This window comes from Thamnophis elegans, chromosome 14 (genome assembly GCF_009769535.1).
Source record: "Thamnophis elegans isolate rThaEle1 chromosome 14, rThaEle1.pri, whole genome shotgun sequence".
Taxonomy (NCBI): Eukaryota; Metazoa; Chordata; class Lepidosauria; order Squamata; family Colubridae; genus Thamnophis; species Thamnophis elegans.
In genome coordinates this window covers 10085812-10109158 of record NC_045554.1, presented here as the reverse complement: position 1 = coordinate 10109158, position 23347 = coordinate 10085812, and the positions used below count along the sequence as shown (strand labels likewise).

Below are 23347 nucleotides of genomic sequence, written 5' to 3'. Positions count from 1 at the left end.
GGAATGGAGATTTTACAGTATCCTTCCCCTGCAGTGGGGAGAGAATGGGGATTTTACAGTAAGCTTCCCCTGGAGTGGGGAGAGAATGGGGATTTTACAGTATCCTTCCCCTGGAGTGGGGAGAGAATGGGGATTTTGCAGCATCCTTCCCCTGGAGTGGGGAGAGAATGGGGATTTTGCAGTATCCTTCCCCTGGAGTGGGGAAAGAATGGGGATTTTGCAGTATCCTTCCCCTGGAGTGGGGAGAGAATGGGGATTTTGCAGTATCCTTCCCCTGGAGTGGGGAGGGAATGGGGATTTTGCAGTATCCTTCCCCTGGAGTGGGGAGGGAATGCGGATTTTGCAGTATCCTTCCCCTGGAGTGGGGAGGGAATGGAGATTTTGCAGTATCCTTCCCCTGCCATGCCCACCAAGCCACGCCACATCCGCAGAACTGGTAGTAAAAATATTTGAATCCCACCACTGACTCACTTATCTTTCATCCTGTTGACGTAAGACTCCAACGCTTGCAAATCCTCTGAAAGCATACGAGGCACTTCAAATTTATGAGTGTCGGACTTCTCATAGCTGTGCGGGAAGACAAAACAGGTCAGGAAGCCAGGACGAAAGGAGAATAAACAGCAACAGCTGTTTTCTTTAGTTTCAGGATGAGTATTCACAACTTCTGTAGGCAAGCTGTTCCATAGAACAATTAATCAGTGGAACAAGTTGCCTCCAGAAGTTGCGAATGCTCCAACACTGGAAGTCTTTTAAGAAGATGTTGGATAGCCATTTGTCTGGAATGGTATAGGGTTTCCTGCCTAGGCAGGGGGTTGGACTAGAAGACCTCCAAGGTCCCTTCCAACTCTGCTATTGTATTGCATTGTATTATTTACAATGAATGAAGAATATTTATAATGAATAAAGAGTATTTACAAGGAAGGGAGACTATTTACAATTCAACCTCCTTGGACTTGCAAGATCTTACAAGAACATCATACAGCACTTCTGTGGTTAAACTGACAGCAAACAGCACTCCCTACTTGCACTGATGATGTTACCTAGTTGGGTAATGAAACGTCTGCAAAAAAACAACCAAGCTCAGAGGGCACCAAGGACCCCACAGTTGTCCTCCTCCTCCTCCTCCTCCTCCTCCTCCTCCTCCATTCCCAACTGGTTCCTGCTCACCCTCCATTTCCAAGAGAACCACATATTTATTGTGTTTCAATCTCCCAAGTTAGATTTGATGGGTTGAATCCCAAACCAAAGGGATTAATAACAGAGCGGGATCTATTTTGGAGGATCTATTTTTTTATGAGATTACCTAGTTTGGGTAATGAAACATCTGCAAGGAAACAACCAAACTCAGAGAGCACTAAGGACCCCACAGTCTTCTTCCTCCACCTCCTTCACATTCTCTCCTCCCTCCTCCTCGAAAACCCCACTCCCTTCTAGGACTGATGATGTTACCTAGTTGGGTAATGAAATGTCTGCAAGAAAACAAGCAAGCTCAGAGACCACCAAGGACCCCTCACTCCAGGATGAGTCTGATTGAGTCTTGAGTCAGATCTGGACAAGATCTGAAACAGGGCAGCTTGCAAGCACTTACTAGGTGATGGCAAAGTTGCGCTCAGCTATGGCTTCCAGGTGCTTGGCGTAATTGTAGTACGTCGTGCGCAGGTGCACTCGGTCCTGGGTCTCGGCTATCTCAATGGCTTTTTGCCATTGGTCCGAAGCCTGGTAGAACTTGTTCAGGAGGTCGTACCGTTGGCACTGCTTGTATAACTGCTCAGCGTCTTCCTGGAACAGAGACCAGAAAGCTGTTAAGAGAGGGATGCTGTTTGTATAGTTGTCCTCAACTTCATTATAGAATTCTTCTTTCACACGCACAAGTCCTCGACTTACAACAGTTCACTTAATGCCCATTCAAAGTTACAACGGCGCTGCTTTTTAGGATGCTGTCTAGAGTTGCCATCTTGTCACTTTAGCAGGGGTTTAATTGCAGGAGGAATCTGACTGACCGCCGAGCACGCTCAAAATAGAATCATTATGACTGTAACAGGATGTTTAAAGAAAAGCAAGGCGGGAAAAAGCACTAAACCATTCAACCTGCAGGTCACTTCAAGAACAAGGGGGCGTCCACACCGCCAACTCCTGCTCTTCCCGATGCTCTAGGAAACGGCTCCACACACAGCCAACTGAAAGAAAGGCCTTGCTATCTCCGGAGCCATTTCCTAGCAGGAAAAAAAATAATTGGGGCTTGGAAAGTGCGGTCAGCCTTGAAGGGGCCTTTGGATGTTTGACGCTGAAGGAAAGGCATTGGATCTTGGCTCCTTAAAAAGTGGACAGGGATAATAAATAATCGGACTGAGATAAAAGCCACTGAGGGCAGGGTGCATTCGACACAAGGGTCAGTCCTCGTGTCAGAGAGAGGGAAGAGGAGGGGAGAAGAAAGGAAAGGGGAGTGGAGGAAAGGAAAAGGGAGGAGAGGGGAAATAGGGCGAGGAGAAGGAAGGAGAGGGAAGTGGATGGGAAGAGAGGAGAAGGAAGGAGGGAAGGAGATGGAAGGGGAGGGGAGGAGAAGGAAAGAGGGGAGGAGAGGGAAGTGGAGGGGAGGAGAGGAGAAGGAAGGAGGGAAGGAGATGGGAGGGGAGGGGAGGAGGAGAAAGAAGGAGGGGAGGGGAGGAGAAGGAAAGGAGATGGAAGTGGAGGGGAGGAGAAAGAAGGAAGGAAGGAGAGGGAAGGGGAGGAGAGAAGGAAGGAGGGAAGGAGAAGAGAAGGAAAGAAGAAAGAAGATGGAAGGGGAGGGGAGGAGAAGGAAAGAGGAAAGGAGAGGGAAGTGGAGGGGAGAAGAAGAAGAGGGAAGTGGAGGAGAGGAGAAGGAAAGAGGAAAGGAGAGGGAAGTGGAGGGGAGGCAAGAGGAGAAAGAAGGAGGGAAGAAGAGGGAAAGGGAGGAGAGGAGAAGAAAGGGAAGGAGAAGTGAAGGAAGGAAGCAGAGGGGAAGAGGGAAGGAGAAGGAAAGAGACAGAAACAGATGGACTGTTGTAAAATGGAAAATGTGATTTATTATAAAGGAAAATGTGTAATAAAAACATTTAAAAAAATAATAATCTGAAGAAAGCCTTTTCGCTCACCAGCATGCCCAACTGGACGGCTAACATGGCCACCCTGGCTTCCAGCTCTGGTTCTCGTTCAGCCTCCCGCAATGCCTTGGCTCCCCGGGCATGGCCCATGTTCCCCAGGCAGACTTTGGCGACATCCAGCCTTTGGGTCTTCACACACATGCAGGCCATGTTCTCCCAGACGGCTTCGCTGCAGAATGCAAGAAGAAGGGACGTGGTCCCAGTCAAGATTATGAAGACCATCATGAACACAGACGTGTGAACTGGCCCTTCTGCAAGAGAGAAGACTTCTTGAGGGCCCATAGCTTGATAAAGGCAAAGGTTCCCCTTGCACATACGTGCTAGTCGTTCCTGACTCTAGGGGGCGGTGCTCATCTCCGTTTCAAAGCCGAAGAGCCAGCGCTGTCCAAAGAGGTCTCCATGGTCATGTGGCCGGCATGACTAAATGCCGAAGGTGCACGGAACGCTGTTCCCTTCCCACCAAAGGGGGTCCCTATTTTTCTACTTGCATTTTTTACATGCTTTCGAACTGCTAGGTTGGCAGAAGCTGGGACAAGTCACGGGATCCAAACCGCTGAACTGCTGGCCTTTCTGATCGACAAGCTAAAAGTCTTAGCCATTGAGCCACCGTGTCCCTTTTAGCTTTAGACTGATGGGCAAACCAAGCACCTGGCCTTTAGATCATCATGAATGGGAGGGCCGCGTTCTCCCAGACAGCTTCCCTCCAGAATGCAAGAAGATGGCACACCGTTCAAGTCAAGGTACTGTATGAAGACCTTCAAGAACACAGAAGGGTGAACGGGCCCTTTTTCAGAAGACAAGGAACCCATAGAAACCATAGCTCAGAGCGATGGTCTCCGAACTTAGCGACGTTAAGACTTGTGGGCAAGCAGAGTTGGCTGAGGAATTCTGGGAATTGAAGTCTACCAGTCTTATGGTGGCCAAGTTTGAAGACCCCTGACTTAGGAGGGATGTCTAAACCAAGGCCAGAGGATCAGAGACGTAATACTAACTCAATGGATCTAAGTTAGCCAAGCTGGCTTGTTACACTGGCTTCAGCTGAGTCTGTTCTATGACTGAAGACTGAATCCAACTTCTGAATTTTTGTTTTGATCTTCTTTTCATTGCCCGGGCTCATCAAAGGATGATTGCATTCACTCAGATAGACAAAAAAAATATATTGTGAAGCCATAAACTGTTCAACCCTTCCCCCACTATATCAAACTGGGAGAATTTCCTGAGTTTATCTTTGGAACTCTACCTCACATCTGTCCTTCATCAACTCTAGCTTGCTGTTCTAATGAATACCAGATGCAGTGGAGGAAGGGCGCGCACATGGCTGCCTTTTGTTCCTGCATTTAAAGAAGAGCACGCTGACCCTCTGGCCGTACGAATTCTGCATCTCGAACCGCAAAAGCGACCCGTAGAACGGCGCACGGGAGCGCTCGAGGCTTAAGGAGAAGTTCCCCAGTTCGTGAACCCACCAAAGCGGTGTGGGGACTGCAGCCCAGAAATTAAAAGACGCTTGCTCCTGTGGAGGAAAGCGATGGGAAATCTAGACAGCATCCTAAAAAGCAGAGACATCCCCCAGAAACAAAAGTGTGTATAGTCAAGGCTGTGGTTTTCCCATTTGCAATGGATGGCTGCGAAGGTTGGACCATAAGGAAGGCTGAGCGCCAAAGAATGGAGGCCTTTGAACTCGGGTGCTGTCCAGAATTCCTGGCCAAAGGCCCGATCTCACTATCTTCACTTATGCTGGTCAGGAATTTCGAGATTTGCAGTTTTAGCACATCTGGAAAGAAGTGGGTTGAGGAAGACTGTCATAAAAAGTAGGGCAGCGAGGATACTTCTAGATTTCGGAAAGGATTGGCCATTAGTCTTCTTGGTGTGGGTCCTTAGGACACTTTCAACCATCAAAAATATACACTGGTGGCCAAGCATCTGAGGTTTTTTTTAATCAAGTTTTTAATTTTATATTCTTATATACATATCGATGTGTGAATGGGGTGATCCCTGAGTATCATACATTTCAACACAAATAGACATTATTACTCATAGTTATTAGATTTCATTTTTATTATTTCATATTATTTACCCATGTCTTTTACTACCCTGTTTCCTTCAAAATAAGACCTCCCCGGATAATAAGCCCAATCGGGCTTTTGAGCGCATACGCTAACATAAGCCCTCCCCAGAAATATTGCAACACAGCGGCAGCCATGAGATGACTACGCCCGGTGCCTCCTGCACCTCAAAAATAATAAGACCTCCCCAAAAATAATGCCAAGCGCTTATTTCGGGGGTCAAAAGAAAATAAGACCCTGTCTTATTTTCGGGAAAACACAGTACCACCCTTCTTCTTACTCTTTCATATATATGTATGTGTATGTGTGTGTATGTATGTATGTACAACAACAAAACAACAACGGACACACAGCCAGCACCAATCTACGAATTATGATACAACCACACAGCCAATCAATCCACTTACTGAAACAAAGCTAGCACTCCAACACCCCCTCCCCCCAAGATTTATAGAAAGACGGCAACTCCGATCACGCTTTAAGGCCAAACCCCAGCCTGAAGATGGCGAGAGACCTCGCCGAAACGTTGCCAAGACAATCTCAATCTTACACGGGAAAAGACCCGATTACAACAAGACCAGCATACCTACACCCATGAAAATCTACGAATACACACACACACACACACACACACACACACACACACACACACACTATATTATATTTCCACTCTTATTTTATCTCTATTGTGACTGCCCCCTTCTGTCACTATTATATTCAGGCGTGATAATACCATTTCTGTTTCCCATCTTCCATCTGTTTTGTTATTCATGTTTCCATTATTTAGCTCTTCACATTTGTTTATATTAAAGTTTCTTTCTTTTTCTTTCTTTCTTTCTTTTTTCTTTCTTTTTTTCTTTCTTCTTTCTTTCTTTCTTTCTTTCTTTCATTATTCAATATCTCAATGGACATTTCTGGTACCAGTCAAAATCATTTAAATCATTTAAAATATATCTCATGTTTTTTCTCATAGCATCATTCAAACTCTTAATTTTCCAATGAAAACTTAATTCTTATTCATACACCTATTCATGCTCTTTCCAATCCTCCAATCCGTATAATTCTTCGTCGGAGTTTTGATCACGTGATTGTGGTGAAAGGACAACTGTTGTTAAGTGTTAAGTGTGTAAAAAATCTGTTTTTTCACTCAGGGCCGCTGTAACTTTGAACAGTCCCTAAATGAAGAGCTATAAGTCGAGGACAGAGGACTCTGTGACCTGAACGGTTAACTTAAATTTCAAGGCTTCGGTTTCAACTTAGAAAAATAATAATTGTTTAACAGGTAAAGAGAACTAAAAAGTTTTCTATAAAGCGAAACGGGACAAACAACTTTGTCCCAAACCCACCTGTTTCCCTCGAGGGGAAGACAGGAACAAGAGAAGGAAAAGGCTCATCCTGTCGGATCGCCTGCAGGGTGGAAGACATACCGAAGACGTCTCCGGTGGACTTCAAGGTTTTCTGAGTGCTAAAAAAAAATTCTTGGAGGCCTAAGCAGTATTCCCAACTGGTCCCTACTCTTCTCTCCATTCCCATGGGCAAACAATCGATACAAACTCAAGGTAAAGGTTCCCCTCACACATATGTGCTAGTCGTTCCCGACTCTAGGGGGCAGTGCTCATCTCTTTCAAAGCCAAAGAGCCAGCGCTGTCCAAAGACGTCTCCGTGGTCATGTGGCTGGCATGAATCAATGTCCAAGGCTCACGGAACGCTGTTCCCTTCCCACCAAAGGTGGTTCCTATTTTTCTACTTGCATTTGTTACGTATTTTCGAACTGCTAGGTTGGCAGAAGCTGGGACAAGTCACGGGAGCTCACTCTGTTATGCAGTGCTGGGGATTCGAACCACTGAACTGCCGACCTTTCTGATCGACAAGCTCAGCATCTTAGCCACTGAGCCACCGCGTCCCTAGGGTGGGGATTGGAAGGCTTTAGATTTCTTGCAGAGAATGCAAATGACCAGCTGTCTGCAAGGAGTATAAATCCTTCCACTCCCCACCATCCAGTCAGAGCTGAAGAAGCTTCTTGGATGAGGAGGGAAACGTCTTCAAAGAAAAACCAAGGAAGTCCAGTTGCCTCTTGAAAAAAGCACTTCTGGGTCAAATGCTCCTTCCTCCTCCAATTTTTCCCACAACAATAACCCTGTGAAGTGGATTGAGCTGAGAGAGAGAGAGAGAGACAAAGTCACCTATCTGGCGTTCATGGCTATGGATGGTGGAACTAGAACTCAACATCTCCTGGTGTAGAATCTAGGAGACAGTGAATTCTAGTCCTGCCGTGGCATGAAAGCCAACTGCATGACATACATACATACATACATACATACATACATACATACATTTATACATACATACATACAACTCCTTACAAAATGCTGTTTTTTTCTCCTGGAAGTGTAATCCTACTGGATTCCTTCCATCTCATCCAATGAACCCTTGAAAAATAATAACAGTTCTGATTATTTTTGTTGGAGTAAGCAAAAGAAAAGCAAAAAAGCAAAAATATTCTCTTAGGCTGTTCTTAGCACTGAGCTCAGAGTGCGGCTGGCAAGAGAGCTGCATATTTCTTCGGCTTCAAATCTCCCAAGTTGGATTTGATGGGTTTGATGAGACCCAACCGTTGAATCCCAATCCAAAGGGATTAATAATAAAGCGGGAGCTATTTTGGAGGATCTATCTTTTTTTTTTTTTTTTTTATGAGGTTACCTAGTTTGGGTACTGAAATGTGTAAAAGAGCACCGAGGACTCCACAATCCTCCTCTTCCACCTCCTTTTCCTTCTGTCTTTCCTCCTCTTTGCAAATTCCTCTCCTTTTTAGCACTGATCATGTTAACTAGTTAGGTAATGAAATGTCTGCAAGAAAACAACCAAACTTAGAGAGCACCAAGGACTTCACAGTCCTCCTCCTCCTCCTTTTCCTGCAAACCCCACTCCCTTCTAGCACTGACAATGTTACCTAGTTGGGTAATGAAATGTCTGCAAGAAAACCCACCAAGCTCAGAGAGCACCAAGGACCCCACAGTTCTCCTCCACCTCCTTCTCTCCTTCCTCCTCTTTGCAAACCCTACCCTGTTGTAGAACTGATGGTGTTACCTAGTTTGGGGAATGAAACACCTGCAAGAAAACCACCAAGCCCAGAGAGCACCAAGGACCACCACATTCCTCCTCCTCCTCTCCACAAACCCCACTCCCTTCTAGCACTGATGATATTACCTAGCTGGATAATGAAACGCCTGCGAGAAAACCACCAAGCTCAGAGAACCGCACCAAGGAACCACATATGGGCTCTATTTTCTTCTGCGCTACCCTTGAGAATTCCAACGTCATAATACCGATCCTTCCAAGTATTATTTGGAATTACACGTTGGCAAAAAATAAATAAACCAGGACACAAAATACAACGTGGGGGGACACGTCCTTGTAGACTACCCCTCACTCTGTCAAGGACCTTGGAGTACTCATATCGAACGATCTAAGGGCCAGAGCCCACAGTAATAACATTGCCGAAAAGGCATCAAGAGCTGTTAACCTAATCTTGCGTAGCTTCTTCTCCTGCAACATTGGACCGCCAACCAGAGCATACAAAACATTTGCCAGACCAATTCTCGAATACAGCTCATCTGCCTGGAACTCGCACTGCATAGTGGACGTTAATGCAATCGAGAGAGTCCAGAGGACTTTCACGAGAAGAGTCCTCCCCTCCTCTGCTCGCCACCGAATACTTTATGCCACCAGACTTGAAATTTTGGGCGTAGACATCTTAGAACTTCGCCGCCTTTGGTTCCACCTAAGTGTAGTACATATAATTATCTACTATAACGTCCTACCTGTCAACGACTACTTCAGCTTCAACCACAACAATGCGCTAGCACACAATAGATACAAACTCAAGGTAAACTGCTCCAAACTCAGCTGCAGAAAATACAACTTCAGCAACAGAGCGGTCGACGCCTGGAATGCACTACCCCGACTCTGTGGTTTCTTCCCCAAACCCCCACACTCATTTTAACCTAAGACAAAAAATCCAAGTATCTTTTATTTTTGATTTTCCTTTCTTTTAGTCTGCTCCAACAAGGTACAGTTTTGATTGCAAAGAAAACAGATTAGCAAATAAGTCAACCTTCCAAGATACACTACGGAGCATTTTGTGTATCCCTTACAGAGCAGGTATGTCCAACAGCCAAAGTATCTGCTGCCTCAGTTTCCTAAAAGGTATAAACTAATCTGAACTGATAGGTTGTAAAATTTCTATGCAATCCCCCAAAATATACAGGAAGAATTATTGTGCTAGATAAATAATTATTTCACCAAAGACCCATTAGATCCCACAGATTAGGCCTTCTCCGAATTCCATCGGCCGGCCAATGTCGGCTGGCAACCACCCGGAGGAGGGCCTTTTCTGGGGCTGCTCCGGCCCTTTGGAACGATCTCCCCCCGTGGAGATTCGGACTCTCACCACCCTTCAGGCTTTCCGTAAAGCCGTCAAGACCCGGCTGTTCCAGCAGGCCTGGGGCTGCTGAGTCCCCATCCCCTACTCGAATGGGTATGCGTGTTGAGACCTTTTAGACTGTTTTGTACTGTTGTTTGTTTTTGTTGTGGTTTTTCCCTTTTGTATTGTTCTCCCCCCCCCCCCTTGGTTTTGTTAGCCGCCCTGAGTCCCTCGGGAATAGGGCGGCATACAAGTCGAATAAAACCTTCAAACCTTCAAAGCCTGATTTGACAAGACATCAACAATTTCCTGTGTACAGTTGCGTACAGCTCTCTCGTCTCGTTACTTATTCTCCTGTAGCAAGTGCAACTCATGAGGAATTTTCTCTACATCGAAATTTTATAAGCAAAAGCAAGACAATGGACCTGTGCAAATCAGATCCGATCCAAATGTATTTTTTTCTAAATCAGACTTGAATTTTCAGTTCAAACATGTGAATTGCGTTAATCCAATTTGTAAGTTCAATTCAAACATACTTTTAACCTAAGACTGTCTACTGTCGACCTCACCCCATTCCTAAGAGGTCTGTAAGGAGGTGTGCATCAGCGCACCAGCGTGCCTACCGTCCCTGTCCTAATGTTCCTTTTTTATCCGTATCCATTTCGTGTATCCAAAATCACGTTTATGCCTCTCTCTATATCAGTGTTTCTCAACCTTGGCTACTTGAAGATGTCTGGACTTCAACTCCCAGAATTCCCCAGCCAGCATTCGCTGGCTGGGGAATTCTGGGAGTTGAAGTCCAGACATCTTCAAGTTGCCAAGGTTGAGAAACACTGCTATATATATATATATATATATATATATGTTGACTAAGACGTGCCTGATGAAATGAATAAAGAAGAAATATTACCGAAGGAACTCTTCCTCCTGCGGAGCAGGGGAGGGGGAAAGAGGAGGACAGCAACGGAATGAGGTGGGAGGGAGGGGAGGGGAGGGGAGGGGAGGGAGAAAGAGACGGGGACTTTAGAAGTCTGTCTTTGACTTTTCCTTTCAGGAAACACATCCTGTTCACATCGGACGGCCGTGGCAGTGGCTCTCGTCGGTTCGCAACTCGGCTACGCCCAGAGGTTTTCACCAAAAGCCGGGGCCGCACAAACAACCGTTTCCTTTTCATGGAGAGATAGGAGAAGGGGGGGGGGGACCAAACTTCCTTGCAGCAAAGGATTTCTGTTTTTCCTGCTCCGGCAGTTTGCGAGCTCCCGTCCTCGAGGGAAGAGCTGCAGCGGTTGCAGGAGAGTCCCTGGGATTACAGACTCCACCCTCGGGGGAATGCAATTGTCATTTTCTTCTCCTCTCTGGGACCTGCTTGGGCGCAAAGGGCTGAAGCCGAGGAGGGCCTTCTTGGAGCCCTGCTGAAATTCAGGAGGCAGCAAAACCGAGGTCTCCGACACCTCTTATGCAGGTCCCAGGGTCTTCTCACGGGCGAGCTCCAGAAGGCTGAAGGGAGGACGGGCAGCCTTTAGGGGCAACTCTTTTGTGGGGTGGAAGCCTCGGCTGTCCGAGAACACAACTCGATCGGCGTAGAGACTGCTTACGCCGACCCTTTGGCCAGTTGGGGAGGTTTGGGAAAGAATGCGCCTCCTCGACGTTCAGCACTACTACACCACCTTGGTCCTGGCTCAAAGGGGAGGAAGGTGGCTAAAGCACCCCTGAGGAAGACCATCAATCTGGACCTGGCCTGATTTCTTCGCATGGAGTCCTCCACTCTGCCTTGGGGTTCTTCCCGCAGCCAGGGTCTCCCCAGCAGCTGACTGTTGAGAATGAATGGGGATGTTCTCTAGCCATTCCTAACCTTCTCCTGCACCTGCCTTCCACCGACGGAGCAAATCCAATGTACTGCGGCTGACTGGGGCGGGGGTGGGGGAAAACGCTTGGATCTTCTACCAGATATGACAGTCCAGAAACTGGTCGCCACAGCCGTCTTGGTCGCTCTGGTGTCCCTCATCCTCAACAACGCGGCCGCTTTCACTCCCAACTGGGTCTACCAGACCTTGGAGGATGGGCGCAAACGCAGCGTGGGGCTGTGGAGGATGTGCTGGCTGGCAGAGAAGGGGAAAGGAGGTGTGGGCGCAGGTGGCAAGCACGGGCAAGGGGCGGAGCAGCACGAATGCGAAGCCTTGGGCTGGGGTTCAGAGCCGGCAGGCTTCCAGGAGTCCCGAAACACCGTCAAATGTAAGTCTCTCGTTTTTTTTTTCTCCTCGTCCCTCTTGACTTGGTCCGTGATGCACACAGCAAAGGTACTTTTCCAAAAGACACCTGGAGTTCTTCCTTGTGTGTGTTTTTTTTAATCCCCTTGAAAACATGTTTCTTTCTGAAGAACTGAAGAAGCAGCTTCTTGGATGAGAAGTGGAAGATTTTCAAAGGGAAAAAAAAAAGGAAACCCAGTTCGTTTTTGGAAAAGCACCTTTTTGGGACAATCGTGATCCGGATGATTGAGCATCTCCAAAGATGTCCAGTCTGTTAGGCAGAAAACATGGCTAAGGTTGCAGCAGCTGAAAACTTAGAAGGCAGACTGTGAAATATTTGCTTCCCTCTGGAAAGGGCTGAAGGCTAGAAGCTTTGCTTTCTCTGCAGAAGAAGCTTCAATGAAGCAAGAAAGATATCTAGGGGCAAATGGAAAGAGATTGGGTCCCACAAAATAACACCATTGAGCTACAAGGGATGGAGAAAGGCGCAGAAAATACAGGAGTAAAATCTGCATTCAAAGCTAGATAAAACAAAAAGGTTTGTAAGCAAGGCCGGCATCTATCTATTTTCACTTAAAGCCATCAGCAGTGGCTTTCCGAGACAATTTCCTGTAGTAGCTCATTCCTGCACTGGCCCAAGGATTAGACTAGAGACTAGTTCTCAACCATGTCAACTCTTAAGATGCATGGACTTCAGCTCCCAGAATTCCCCCAAGCATTTCTCTGCTTGGGGACTTCTGGGAGCTGAAATCCACCCAACTTAAAAATCGACAAGGTTGAGAAACATGATCTCTAAACCTTAATTTCTATGATGTTAGCTGATTCCTTTTAAGGCTTGCAATCCAAATGTGGCACTGTAAAGATGGGTCCCATGGAGACAAGATGAAATATCTGTGTGATCTTCCCAGTTCATACTACCCCGGATCAAATAATAGAAGAATAGAATAGAATAGAATAGAATAGAAATTGGAAGGGACCTTGGAGGTCTTCTAGCGCCCACCCCCCTGCTTAGGCAGGAAATCTTATACCACTTCAGACAAATAATTATCCAACATCTTAAAGACCTCCAGTGTTGAGGCATTCACAACTTCTGGAGGCAAGTTGTTCCACTGATTCATTGTTCTCACTGTCAGGAAATTTTTCCTTGGTTCTAAGTTGCTTCTCTCCTTGATTAGTTTCCACCCATTGCTTCTTGTCCTGTCCTCAAGTGCTTTGGAGACTAGCTTGACTCCCTCTCCTTTGAGGCAACCCCTGTGATATTGGAAAATTGCTATCGTGTCTCCCCTAGTCCTTTCTCTTCATTAAACTAGACATACCCAGTTCCTGCAACCATTCTTAATATATTTAGCTTCCAGTCCCCTAATCATCTTGGTTGCTCTTTCCTGCACTCTTTCTAGAGTCTCAAAACTCAAAACTCTTGGTTAAAAAGCAAATGGGATTAAAGACCTCCCTTTGCAAAATCTTCCTGGTGGGAGATGATAAAAGGGGTCATTTTTGCAGGGGGTGGAGGGAATGACAGAGAACAACCAGTTACGAAACCCTTCCCCCCCTGAATCCCTTCCTTTTGTAAATCAGTTGCAAGCTGCAGTGTTCTCAACTGTACATTAGTTCTTAAAAAGAAAAAAGGAAACTAGGGAACAACTATATACTCAGCTCCGTGACACGGGAAGTTTGACCTTCTGTTGTGCTATTTCCAGTTCACTAGGTGGCAATACTTGGCAAGGTGTGAGAAAATTTCTAGGGAAGACAAATCAAAGAGGAAAATAGGAAGTTTCTTTCCAGCGGGTCGAATTCTTCCGCCCATTGCATCCATTACTGTCTGTTCCTCGTTGGTTACGCTTCCCCCCCAAATTTTAGGACATTCATGTTATCTGCTGCCTGGGAACTACCTGGGAATTTCCCCACTCCCATTGTGCTCCAGCTGTTTCCGAAACAGACCTTTCCAAATCTAGGAGGTGGATCCTTCCAGGTTTTCTTCCAAGAATATCATGGCCAAATCTGTTTCAGAGATGGAATTCTCTGCTGTTTGGTTGTTTTTTAAAAAAAAATACAGTTCTAATTTAGCTCCTGATCATCCAGCTCTCTAATCCAAATACAGTCTCCTTCTGCTGCTCATCTGGGTCAGAATTCATTCCGGAATATACAATACAATACAATAGCAGAGTTTGAAAGGACCTTGAAGGTCTTCTAGTCCAACCCCCTGCCTAGGCAAGAAACTTTATATAGTTTCAGACAAATGGCTATCCAACATCTTCTTAAAGACTTTTAGTGTTGGAGCATTCACAACTTCTGGAGGCAAGCTGTTCCACTGATTAATTCTTCTAACTGTCAGGAAATTTCTCCTCAGTTCTAAGTTGCTTCTCTCCTTGATTAGTTTCCACCCATTGCTTCTTGTTCCACCTTCAGGTGCTTTGGAGAATAATTTGACTCCCTCTTCTTTGTGGCAGCCCCTGAGATATTGGAAGACTGCTATCATGTCTCCCCTAGTCCTTCTTTTCATTAAACTAGACATACCCAGTTCCTGCAAATGTTCTTCATATGTTTTAGTCTCCAGTCCCTCTTTCTAGAGTCTCCACATCCACATCACTATATAAAATAGTGATGCAAATGTTCTAGGCTGCATAAACCATCCAAGAAAAACTAAATCCACAGGGTACAGTATAGGTGGTACCTTGCTCAACAGCAGCAACTGTGAGAGGGATCTTGGAGTCCTAGTGGACAACTGTTTAAATAGGAGCCAGCCGTGTGCAGCAGCTGCCAAAAAAGCCAACATGGTTCTAGGCTACATAAACAGAGGGATAAAATCAAGATCACATGAAGTGTTAAAACCATTTTATAATGCCTTGGTAAGGCCACACTTGGAATACAGCATCTAGTTTTGGTTGCCACGATGTAAAAAAGATGTGGAGACTCTGGAAAGAGTGCAGAGAAGAGCAACAAAGATGATTAGGGGACTGGAGGCTAAAACATATGAAGAACAGTTGCAGGAACTTGGTATGTCTAGTTTAATGAAAAGAAGGACCAGGGGAGACATGATAGCAGTCTTCCAATATCTAAGGAGTTGCCACAAAGAAGAGGGAGTCAAACTATTCTCCAAAGCACCTGAGGGCAGAACAAGAAGCAATGGGTGGAAACTAATCAGGGAGAGAAGCAACTTAGAACTAAGGAGAAATTTCCGGACAGTGAGAACAATTAATCAGTGGAACAACTTGCCTGCAAGAAGTTGTGAAAGCTCCCACACTGGAAGTTTTTAAGAAGTTTTTAAGAAGATGTGATGTAGGGTTTCCTGCCTAAGCAGGGGTTGGACTAGAAGACCTCCAAGGTCCCTTCCAACTCTTGCTATTCTATTCTAAAATAGTTTCTCAAGAATGAAGGCAAATATACAGGATAATGATGCAAGATCGAATTTGGGTCGGTCACTGGGACCAGAGATTTACTCTTTCAAAAAAGAAAAAGAAAGATAGTTCCTTCATTGATCCAGCCTGATAGAATGGAGTAGCTCGGAAGAAAGACAAGGTTATGGAAACTGGTTGGTTGCAAAACATCCATCATCTTCTCCCAAAGGTGCTTTTTTTTTCCAACTGGACTTTCTGGTTTTTCTTTGAAGACGTTTCCTTTCTCATCCAAGAAGCTTCTTCAGCTCTGAGAAGTGAAAGGTCTAAGAAGAAAAAACCAGACAGTCCAATTGCCTCTTGAAAAAAAAAACCCACCCTTAGGACAACTATCACCTGGATGACTGAGAATCTCCATCGAGAGACTTGCTTTAGAATAGCCAGGATGAAGCTGAGGGACTCTAGATGTCTTGGCAACTGGTATGTACTTATGACCATTGAAGGGTCCCAGAGTTACATGTCCCTTTTGCCACCTTCTGACAAGCAAAGTCAAGGGAGAAGCCAGATTCCATTCACAACCATGTTGTGTTGCTAACTTAACAAGTTCAGTGATTCCCTTAGACAGAGACAGAGAGAGAGACAGACACAGAGAGAGAGAGACAGAGAAAGAGACAGACAGACAGACACACACACACAGAGAAAGAGACACACACACACAGCGAGAGAGAGAGAGAGAGAGAGAGAGAGAGAGAGAGAGAGAGAGAGAGAGAGAGAGAGAGAAAAAGACAGACAGACAGATAGACAGACACACAGAGAGAGAGACAGAGAGAGAAAGAGGAAGAGACAGAGAGAGGGAGGGAGGGAGAGACAGAGAGAAATCATCAGTATTTTTGTCGTTTTTGGTGCAATTCTCGTGGCTGGAAAAATTCCTTTAATCCTGATTTTGACTTTGGCACAGGGCCATCCTCTCAACTCAAGAATTCTACTCAAGAATTGCCACTATTGTTTGAGAAGCATGTGTGCCTTTACTGAATGATTTTTATAAATAGAGGGATTAGCTACCACTCAAGAGAAATAAGCAGGGAAAGCTGTTTCCTATCACAGCCAATGAAAGAGAATAGGAAGGCGCTTAGGGGGAAACAGAGTTGGTTCAGGGTCTGTGGTTGATGGCGGAAAGGAAAACAAAGATGGATCCTTCTGGAACTTTGTTAATTCCATCCCTTACTCTGCATCCCATCAGGCTTCTCAGAAATCAGAGGGGAGGGGGGGCAATGACACCTTTTTTCTACATTGCTGCTCTGCAAGAACCCGTATTTTGGTGACTTATTGCTTCTAGATAGAACAGCTCTTATCTTCACAAAATTGACTGTTCTCCTTCTTAAGTCTTTTAAGCCAGAGGACACATCACATTTTGAGTTAGTGAAAATTTCAAACATGATGTCTGTGCATGGCGTTTCTTCCATCCATCGGATCTGCAGGGAAGGCACTGGAAATTGGGACTCTCCAGGGCATTGAGTTATGTCCTGGTGAGGGAAATGCCTCCCCCCCCTCCCCAACTTTTGGCCATGTTTATCCGATCTTGTGCCTTTTTTCTAATAGAATAGAACAGAATTCGTTATTGGCCAAGTGTGATTGGACACACAAGGAATTTGTCTTTGGTACAGATGCTCTCAGTGTACATAAAGAAAAATAAAATAGAATACATTCATCAAGAATCATAAGATTCAACACTTAGTGAAAGTCATAGTTACTAATAAGCAATCAAATCATACTAGGAAACAAACAAAACAATATAAATTTTAAAGATATTACCATGTTGCTTGTATCTTTAAAATTTATAATTTTATTTGTTTCCTAATATAATTTGTTTGCTTATTAGTAACCTATGACTTTAACTAAGTGTTGTGTCTTATGAATAAGATGGGGAATCGCCAAACTATGACTATCACTAAGTGTTGTATCTTATGATTAAAACGCAGAATCTCTAAACTGGGCCACTTTAAGACTGAGACTTCAACTCCCAGAATTCCTCGGCCAGCCATGCCAACAAGTCTTAAAGTTGCCAAGTTTGTAGAATTCCCATCTTAACCATAAGACACAACATTTAGTGAAAGTCACAGGTTACTAAAAAGCAATCAAATTATACTAGGAAACAAGCAAAACAATATAAATTTTAAATATATAATCATGTTGCTTGTATCTTTAAAATTTATATTGTTTTATTTATTTTCTAGTACAATTTGATTGCTTATTAGTAGCCCATGATTTTCACTAAATGTGGTGTTTTGTGATTAAGATGCGGAATCTCCAAACTGGGCCACTTTAAGACTTGTGGGACTTCAACTCCCAGAATTCCTCGGCCAGCCATGCCGATGTCTTAAAGTTGCCCAGTTTGGAGAGTCTTGTTCTAAGAGAAAGAACTTTCAACACATCAGCTTTTCCTTATTTTGAATGCTTCTATAAGGAATTAAAATTTCATTTTTGTGTGTGCCCCTATCGGTCTGGAGCAGTGATTAAACCAAGCTTACTGCTTTTCAAAACCAGAGTTGTCTGTTGCATGGAGAATGTTATGAAGATGCTCTGCAGGCGGTTTACATCTCACTTAGCAACAGAAATTTTGGGCACTATTGTGGTCGTAAGTCAAAGACGACCTGTCAAATAACAGAAGAAGAGAGTTGGACGAGGCCTTGGAGATCTTCTAGTCCAACCCCCTTCTCAGCCAGAAATGCTATACTATTTCAGACAAAGGGCTCTCCAATCTCTTCTTAAAAACCTCCAGTGTTGGACCAAAGGTGCTTTTTTTCCCCCAAGAGGCAACTGAGTGTTCTGGTTTTTCTTTGAAGACGTTTCGCTTCTCATCCAAGAAGCTTCTTCAGAGCTGATGAGAAGCGAAACGTGCCAAAGAAAAACCAGAAAGTTCTGTTGCCTCTTGGGGAAAAAAATGCACCTTTGGGACAATCGTGACCTGGAGGACTGAGAATCTCCATAGACCTCCAGTGTCGCAGCATTCACAACTTCTGTGAATGCTCCGACAGTCCAACTTCAAGCCTTTCCACTGGTTAATTGTCCTCACTGTCAGGATGTTTCTCCTTAATTCCAAGTTGCTTCTCTCCTTGATTAGTTTACATCCGTTGCTTCTTGTGCTTTGGAGAATAGCTTGACTCCCTCTTCTTTGTGGCAGCCCCTGAGATATTGGAAGACTGCTCTCATATCACCTCCTTGTCTTTCTTTTCATCATACCCAATTCCTGCACCCGTTCTTCATAGGTTTTAGCCTCCAGCTCCCAAATCATCTGTTGCTCGTTGGTGGGTTGTTGTTGTTGTTGTTGTTGTTTTGTTGCTTATTTTGTCAAGAGCTTGTCCTAGTGGTCATCAATAAGGGATTGCTATCCAAAGATTGTTTCTCTAGATACTGTGGCAATGAGCGATGTGCTCAGACCAATGGCTGTGGCTGCAAAGGAATCCTATACACCAGTGTTTCTCAACCTTAGCAACTTGAAGATGTCTGGACTTCAACTCCCAGAATTCCCCAGCCAGCGAATGCTGGCTGGGGAATTCTGGGAGTTGAAGTCCGGAGATCTTCAAGTTGCCAAGGTTGAGAAACACTGCTATACACAGCCCAAAGCTACAGCAGTACAGGTAGTCCTAACTTAGAACAGTTCGTTTAATGACCGTTTGAAGTTACAACAGCACTGGAAAAAACTGACATGGCCATTTTTTTACACATATAACCGTGGCAGCATCCCCAGGGTCATATGATTTAAAATTCAGAGGCCTGAGAACTGACTCAGATTGATGACGGCCCTGTCATCCTGGGCGCGATGTGATCCCCGTTTGCGACCTTCTGACAAGCCAAGTCAAAGGGGAAACCCGTTTCCCTTAACAAGGGTGCAACTGATTTAACAACCGCAGCCATTCACTAAACAAACGCGGCAAATGTTATGGCCCGCCATCAGCCAGTGGAGCTGGCAGCAGATTCGGAGAGTGAGGAGGTTGGGGAGGAACCTGGGCCAGTCCTGGAGTCTGGGGAAGGCTCTGATGAGGGCTCTGTGTCAGAGGCAGAGAGGGGCCCAGGGCCGTATGCCAGTTATCAGCTGCCTTCAGAGTCAGACATTAAGTGAGGCAGATGAACAGCTGGAGCCTGTTCCCAGTGTGCACAGAGTTGCCAGACGAAGAGAACGGCTAAAGAACAGGGGTTGACTTAGGAGTAAAGCCACAGGTGGATGATGAATGGCCCCTCCCAGAGGAAATAAAAGAGGAGCGAAAGGGGAGTGGAGTTTGCAGGTGACAATGAGTTCGCTTAATTGGTTCGTGACTCTCCGAGACTCCTGGCCAAGTTGTGCAGATATCGGCCTGGCAGCTCTCCAAGCCAAATAAGGTCTGTGACTGTAAATCTTCCTTTGAAAGACTTTGCTGGAGGTGAATGAGCAGAATTCACAGTCAATTAATAAAAGGGTTTTTTTTTTGCCGGGACAAGGAGTTTGCTTCCTGCTCTTGGGAAGCCTCGCTCAGAACAGCAAGGAGAATCCTAACACATAGGACAAAACGCAGGGAAGAAATTTCTCACTTAGCAAATATAAACTCAACGGGCTCGATTGTGGCCATACGTCGAACGATACTGGGGATGATTTTGAAAGCAGCAGCCGCAGGATAGGAAAAAAAATGCGTCCAAGTGCCAAGGGCGTGAAAGTTCCTTTCAAAAGACACAGGAAAGAAGCCGGGGATGGAAAGCTGGTTTCCTACAAACTTGGGCGAGGAGGAGCAGTGAAGGCAAGGCTGGCTGGCCTTATTATAGCTCTTTGGGTCAAGCGTTCAAGAAGAGGGAAGAGGTCCCGGAGCGAAGAGGGGCTACGTGATCTGCAGGGAGTGCTAAATATAAACACCTGTCCAGTTGAATTATATGACTTACAGAGGGACATTTCCCAGGCGGAGAGGGGAGAAGGGGAGAGAGGGGAGCCAGGCCAGCCTCTCTCTGTGTGGGAATGGGAAAGAAAGAAATGTTTACAGAGGCAGCAGACCAGATAATGCTGGGATTTATTAATCACGTCTCAGAAGCTTTGGAAAACAGCCAGGCCAAAATTTAAAAAAAAAAAAAACAACCAAAGGAGTTCTCCAAAACTTTAAGAGTTCTTGGAGGTTCATGTCTTCTTAGACCAAAAAGGGAAAAGAAATTGACTTTCCAAGACCAAAACTGGTCCTTCTGTAAGGACTCAAACTTTGGATGAGCCCAGATTTTTTTTTTCCAGTAGCTCATCTTGGTTTCTCTATTAAGACCTGCTTCGCTGTGGCTTAATCTGAGGCCATTACATGGCTTGTTTATTTCTAACTTAAGGCTGTTGTGTGAAGTCACCCAGTTTTGATTTTTAAACTTTTTGTTGTTGTTAGTTTCAAAGTCGTGTCCAACCCATCGCGACCCCATGGACAACGTTCCTCCAGGCCTTCTGGTCCTCTGCCATCCTCTGGAGTCCATTTAAGCTCACGCCAACTGCTTCGGTGACTCCATCCAGCCACCTCATTCTCTGTCGTCCCCTTCTTCTTTTGCCCTCCATCTTTCCCCGCATGAGGCTCTTCTCCAGGAAGTCCTTCCTTCTCATTAGGTGGCCAAAGTCTTTGAGTTTCCCCTTTAGGATCTGGCCTTCTAAAGAGTAGCCAGGGTTGATCTCCTCTAGGACTGACCACTTTGATGGCCTTGCAGTCCAAGGGACTCGCAGGAGTCTTCGCAAGCACCAGAGTTCAAAGGCCTCCATTCTTTGGCGCTCAGTCTTCCTTATGGTCCAACCTTCACAGCCATACATTGCAAGTTTTTAAACTTAGCTTCTGGTTTAACTATTCGGCAAACACAGTTTCAGTTATGTTTTATTCCATAAGCCACAGTTAAACAAACCACAATTTAGGACCATGTGCCTGCCGAAATCCCGACATAATTTCAGACGTTGCTTACAGGACTTTAAAAATATAACTTCCATTTGCATGAAAAAAGGATTTGGGGCTTGTTCAAAAGGGGAATGTAAAGGAAAGATGTCAAATTTGTTGTTTCTTAAAGGTAATCCCCCGGGACATGGTGGCTCAGTGACTAAGACACTGAGCTTGTCGATCAGAAAGATCAGCAGTTTAGGAGTTTGAATCCCTAGTGCTGCATAGCAGAGTGAGCTCCCGTTACTTATCCCAGCTCCTGCCAACCTAGCAGTTTGATAGCACGTAAAAAATGCAAGTAGAAAAATAGGAATCACCTTTGGTAGGAAGGTAACAGCCTTCCGTGCCCCTTCCGTGTTGAGTCATGCCGGCCACATGACCACGGAGATGTCTTTGGACAGCGCTGGTTCTTCGACTTTGAAACAGAGATGAGCACCGCCCCCCAGAGTCAGGAACGACTAGCACATATGTGCGAGGGAACTGGGACAAATTAACGAGAGCTCACTCCGTTACGTGGCGCTAGGGATTCGAACCGTCGAACTGCCAATCTTTCTGATCGACAAGCTCAGCGTCTTAGCCACTGAGCCAGCGCGTCCCTATACTACCTACCTATTTACCTACCTACTTATATATCCAGACTTTTATTCTGAAGTGCGAAGTAATGAATGTGTCACACCTTCTTGTTTCCCCCCACAATAGCCACTCTGGAAGTAGTAGGCTGAAAAACAGTGAGCTTCTATGACTGAGAGAGAATTAAAATTAGTTCTTGCCACTCTTGGTTCAAAGCCTTAACCCAGAGGTGGGCTGCTGGCGGTTCGTACTGGTTCGGGCGAACCAGTACCGTGTTTCCCCAAAAATAAGACAGGGTCTTATTTTCTTTTGACCCCTGAAATAAGCACTTGGTCTTATTTTTGGGGAGGTCTTATTATTTTTGAGGTGCAGGAGGTGGCGAGCGTGGTCACCCCACGGCTGCTGCTGTGTTGCAATATTTTCGGGGAGGGCTTATTTTGGGGGGAGGGATTATTTTAGTGCATGCGCTCAGAAGCCCATTGGACTTATTATCCGGGGAGGTGTAATTTTCAGACAGTGGTGGGTTTCAAAAAATTTTCGAACTACTCTGTGGGTGTGGCCTCCTTTGTGGGAGTGGCTTGCCGGCCATGTGACCTGGTGGGAGTGGCTTGCTGGCCATGTGTTTTCTTTCTCTCTCTCTCTCTCTTTCCTTCCTTTTGTGTCTCTGTCCCTTTTTCCTTTTTTCCTTTCATCTCTCTCACTTTTTCTTCCTTTTTTTTCTTTTTTTCTTTCTTCCTTTTTCTTTCTCTTTCTCTCTCTGAGTCTGTGTGTGTGTGTGTGTGTGTGTGTGTGTGTGTGTGAGAGAGAGAGAGAGAGGTGGGTTTCAAAAATTTTTGGAACCTCTTCTGTAGGCGTGGCCTGCTTTCCGGGTCCACTGGTGGAACCTCTTCTAGACGGTTTGGTAGATTTGATGAACCGGCTCATGTTCAAGCATTGCGCACATATAGGCTTTCCTCTTGTGGGAAAAGCCAATTTAGGTCCGGTAAATAGGCTGGATGATTTAGGAGCTCACAGCTATTTTGGCTTAGGAATCAGCTGCCACTGCTCTCATGTAAGAGACCAGACATTATATCCACATAAGTGGCATTAAGTGCTTTTGAAGCAGAGAGATTAAGCCATCCCATGTTGGAAGGGACTTTGGAGGTCTTCTAGTTCAACCCCTTGCTCAAGCAGGAGACCCTATACCATTCCATTGGCTGTCCAGTCTCTTCTTAAAAACCTTCAGTGATGGAGCATTCACAACTTCAATTACTGATGGATTGTTCTCACTGACAGGAAACTCCTCCTTAGTTCTAGGTTGCTTCTCTCCTTGATTAGATTCCACCCATTACTTCTTGTTCTACCCTCAGGTGCTTTGGAGAATAGCTTGACTCCCTCTTCTTTGGGGCAGCCCCTTCATATATTGGAAGACTGCTATCATGTCTCCCCTAGTCCTTCTTTTCATCAAACTAGACATACCCAGTTCCAGCAACCATTCTTCGTATGTTGTAGCCTCCAGCCCCCTAATCATCTTTATGGCTCTCTTCTGCACTCTTTCCAGAGTCTTTACATCTTTTCTTTTTTTAAAATATAATTTTTATTAAACATTATTACCTTTAAAAAACAGAAAAAACAATACAGCGACATAAATACAACGACATAAGCAAGACAAATCATACATAACAATATAAAGTAAAACA

The 23347-nt window shown here is 45.2% G+C and overlaps 2 protein-coding genes across 2 annotated transcripts in view; one reads left to right on the top strand and one right to left on the bottom strand.

The window, feature by feature from the left end:
• IFT140 (intraflagellar transport 140) overlaps positions 1–23347 on the bottom strand; it is a 100890-nt gene that overhangs the window by 14151 nt on the left and 63392 nt on the right. Inside the window, 3 exon segments of the mRNA XM_032231021.1 lie at positions 472–567; positions 1589–1779; positions 3114–3291. Coding sequence (XP_032086912.1) covers positions 472–567; positions 1589–1779; positions 3114–3291 — 465 coding nt within the window.
• The window catches only part of TMEM204 (transmembrane protein 204), a 34383-nt gene continuing 21711 nt past the window's right edge, over positions 10676–23347 (top strand). Inside the window, exon 1 of the mRNA XM_032230433.1 lies at positions 10676–11840. Within this exon, the coding sequence (XP_032086324.1) occupies positions 11558–11840 (283 nt within the window). The 5' untranslated portion in view covers positions 10676–11557. The remainder of the gene's footprint in view (positions 11841–23347) is intronic.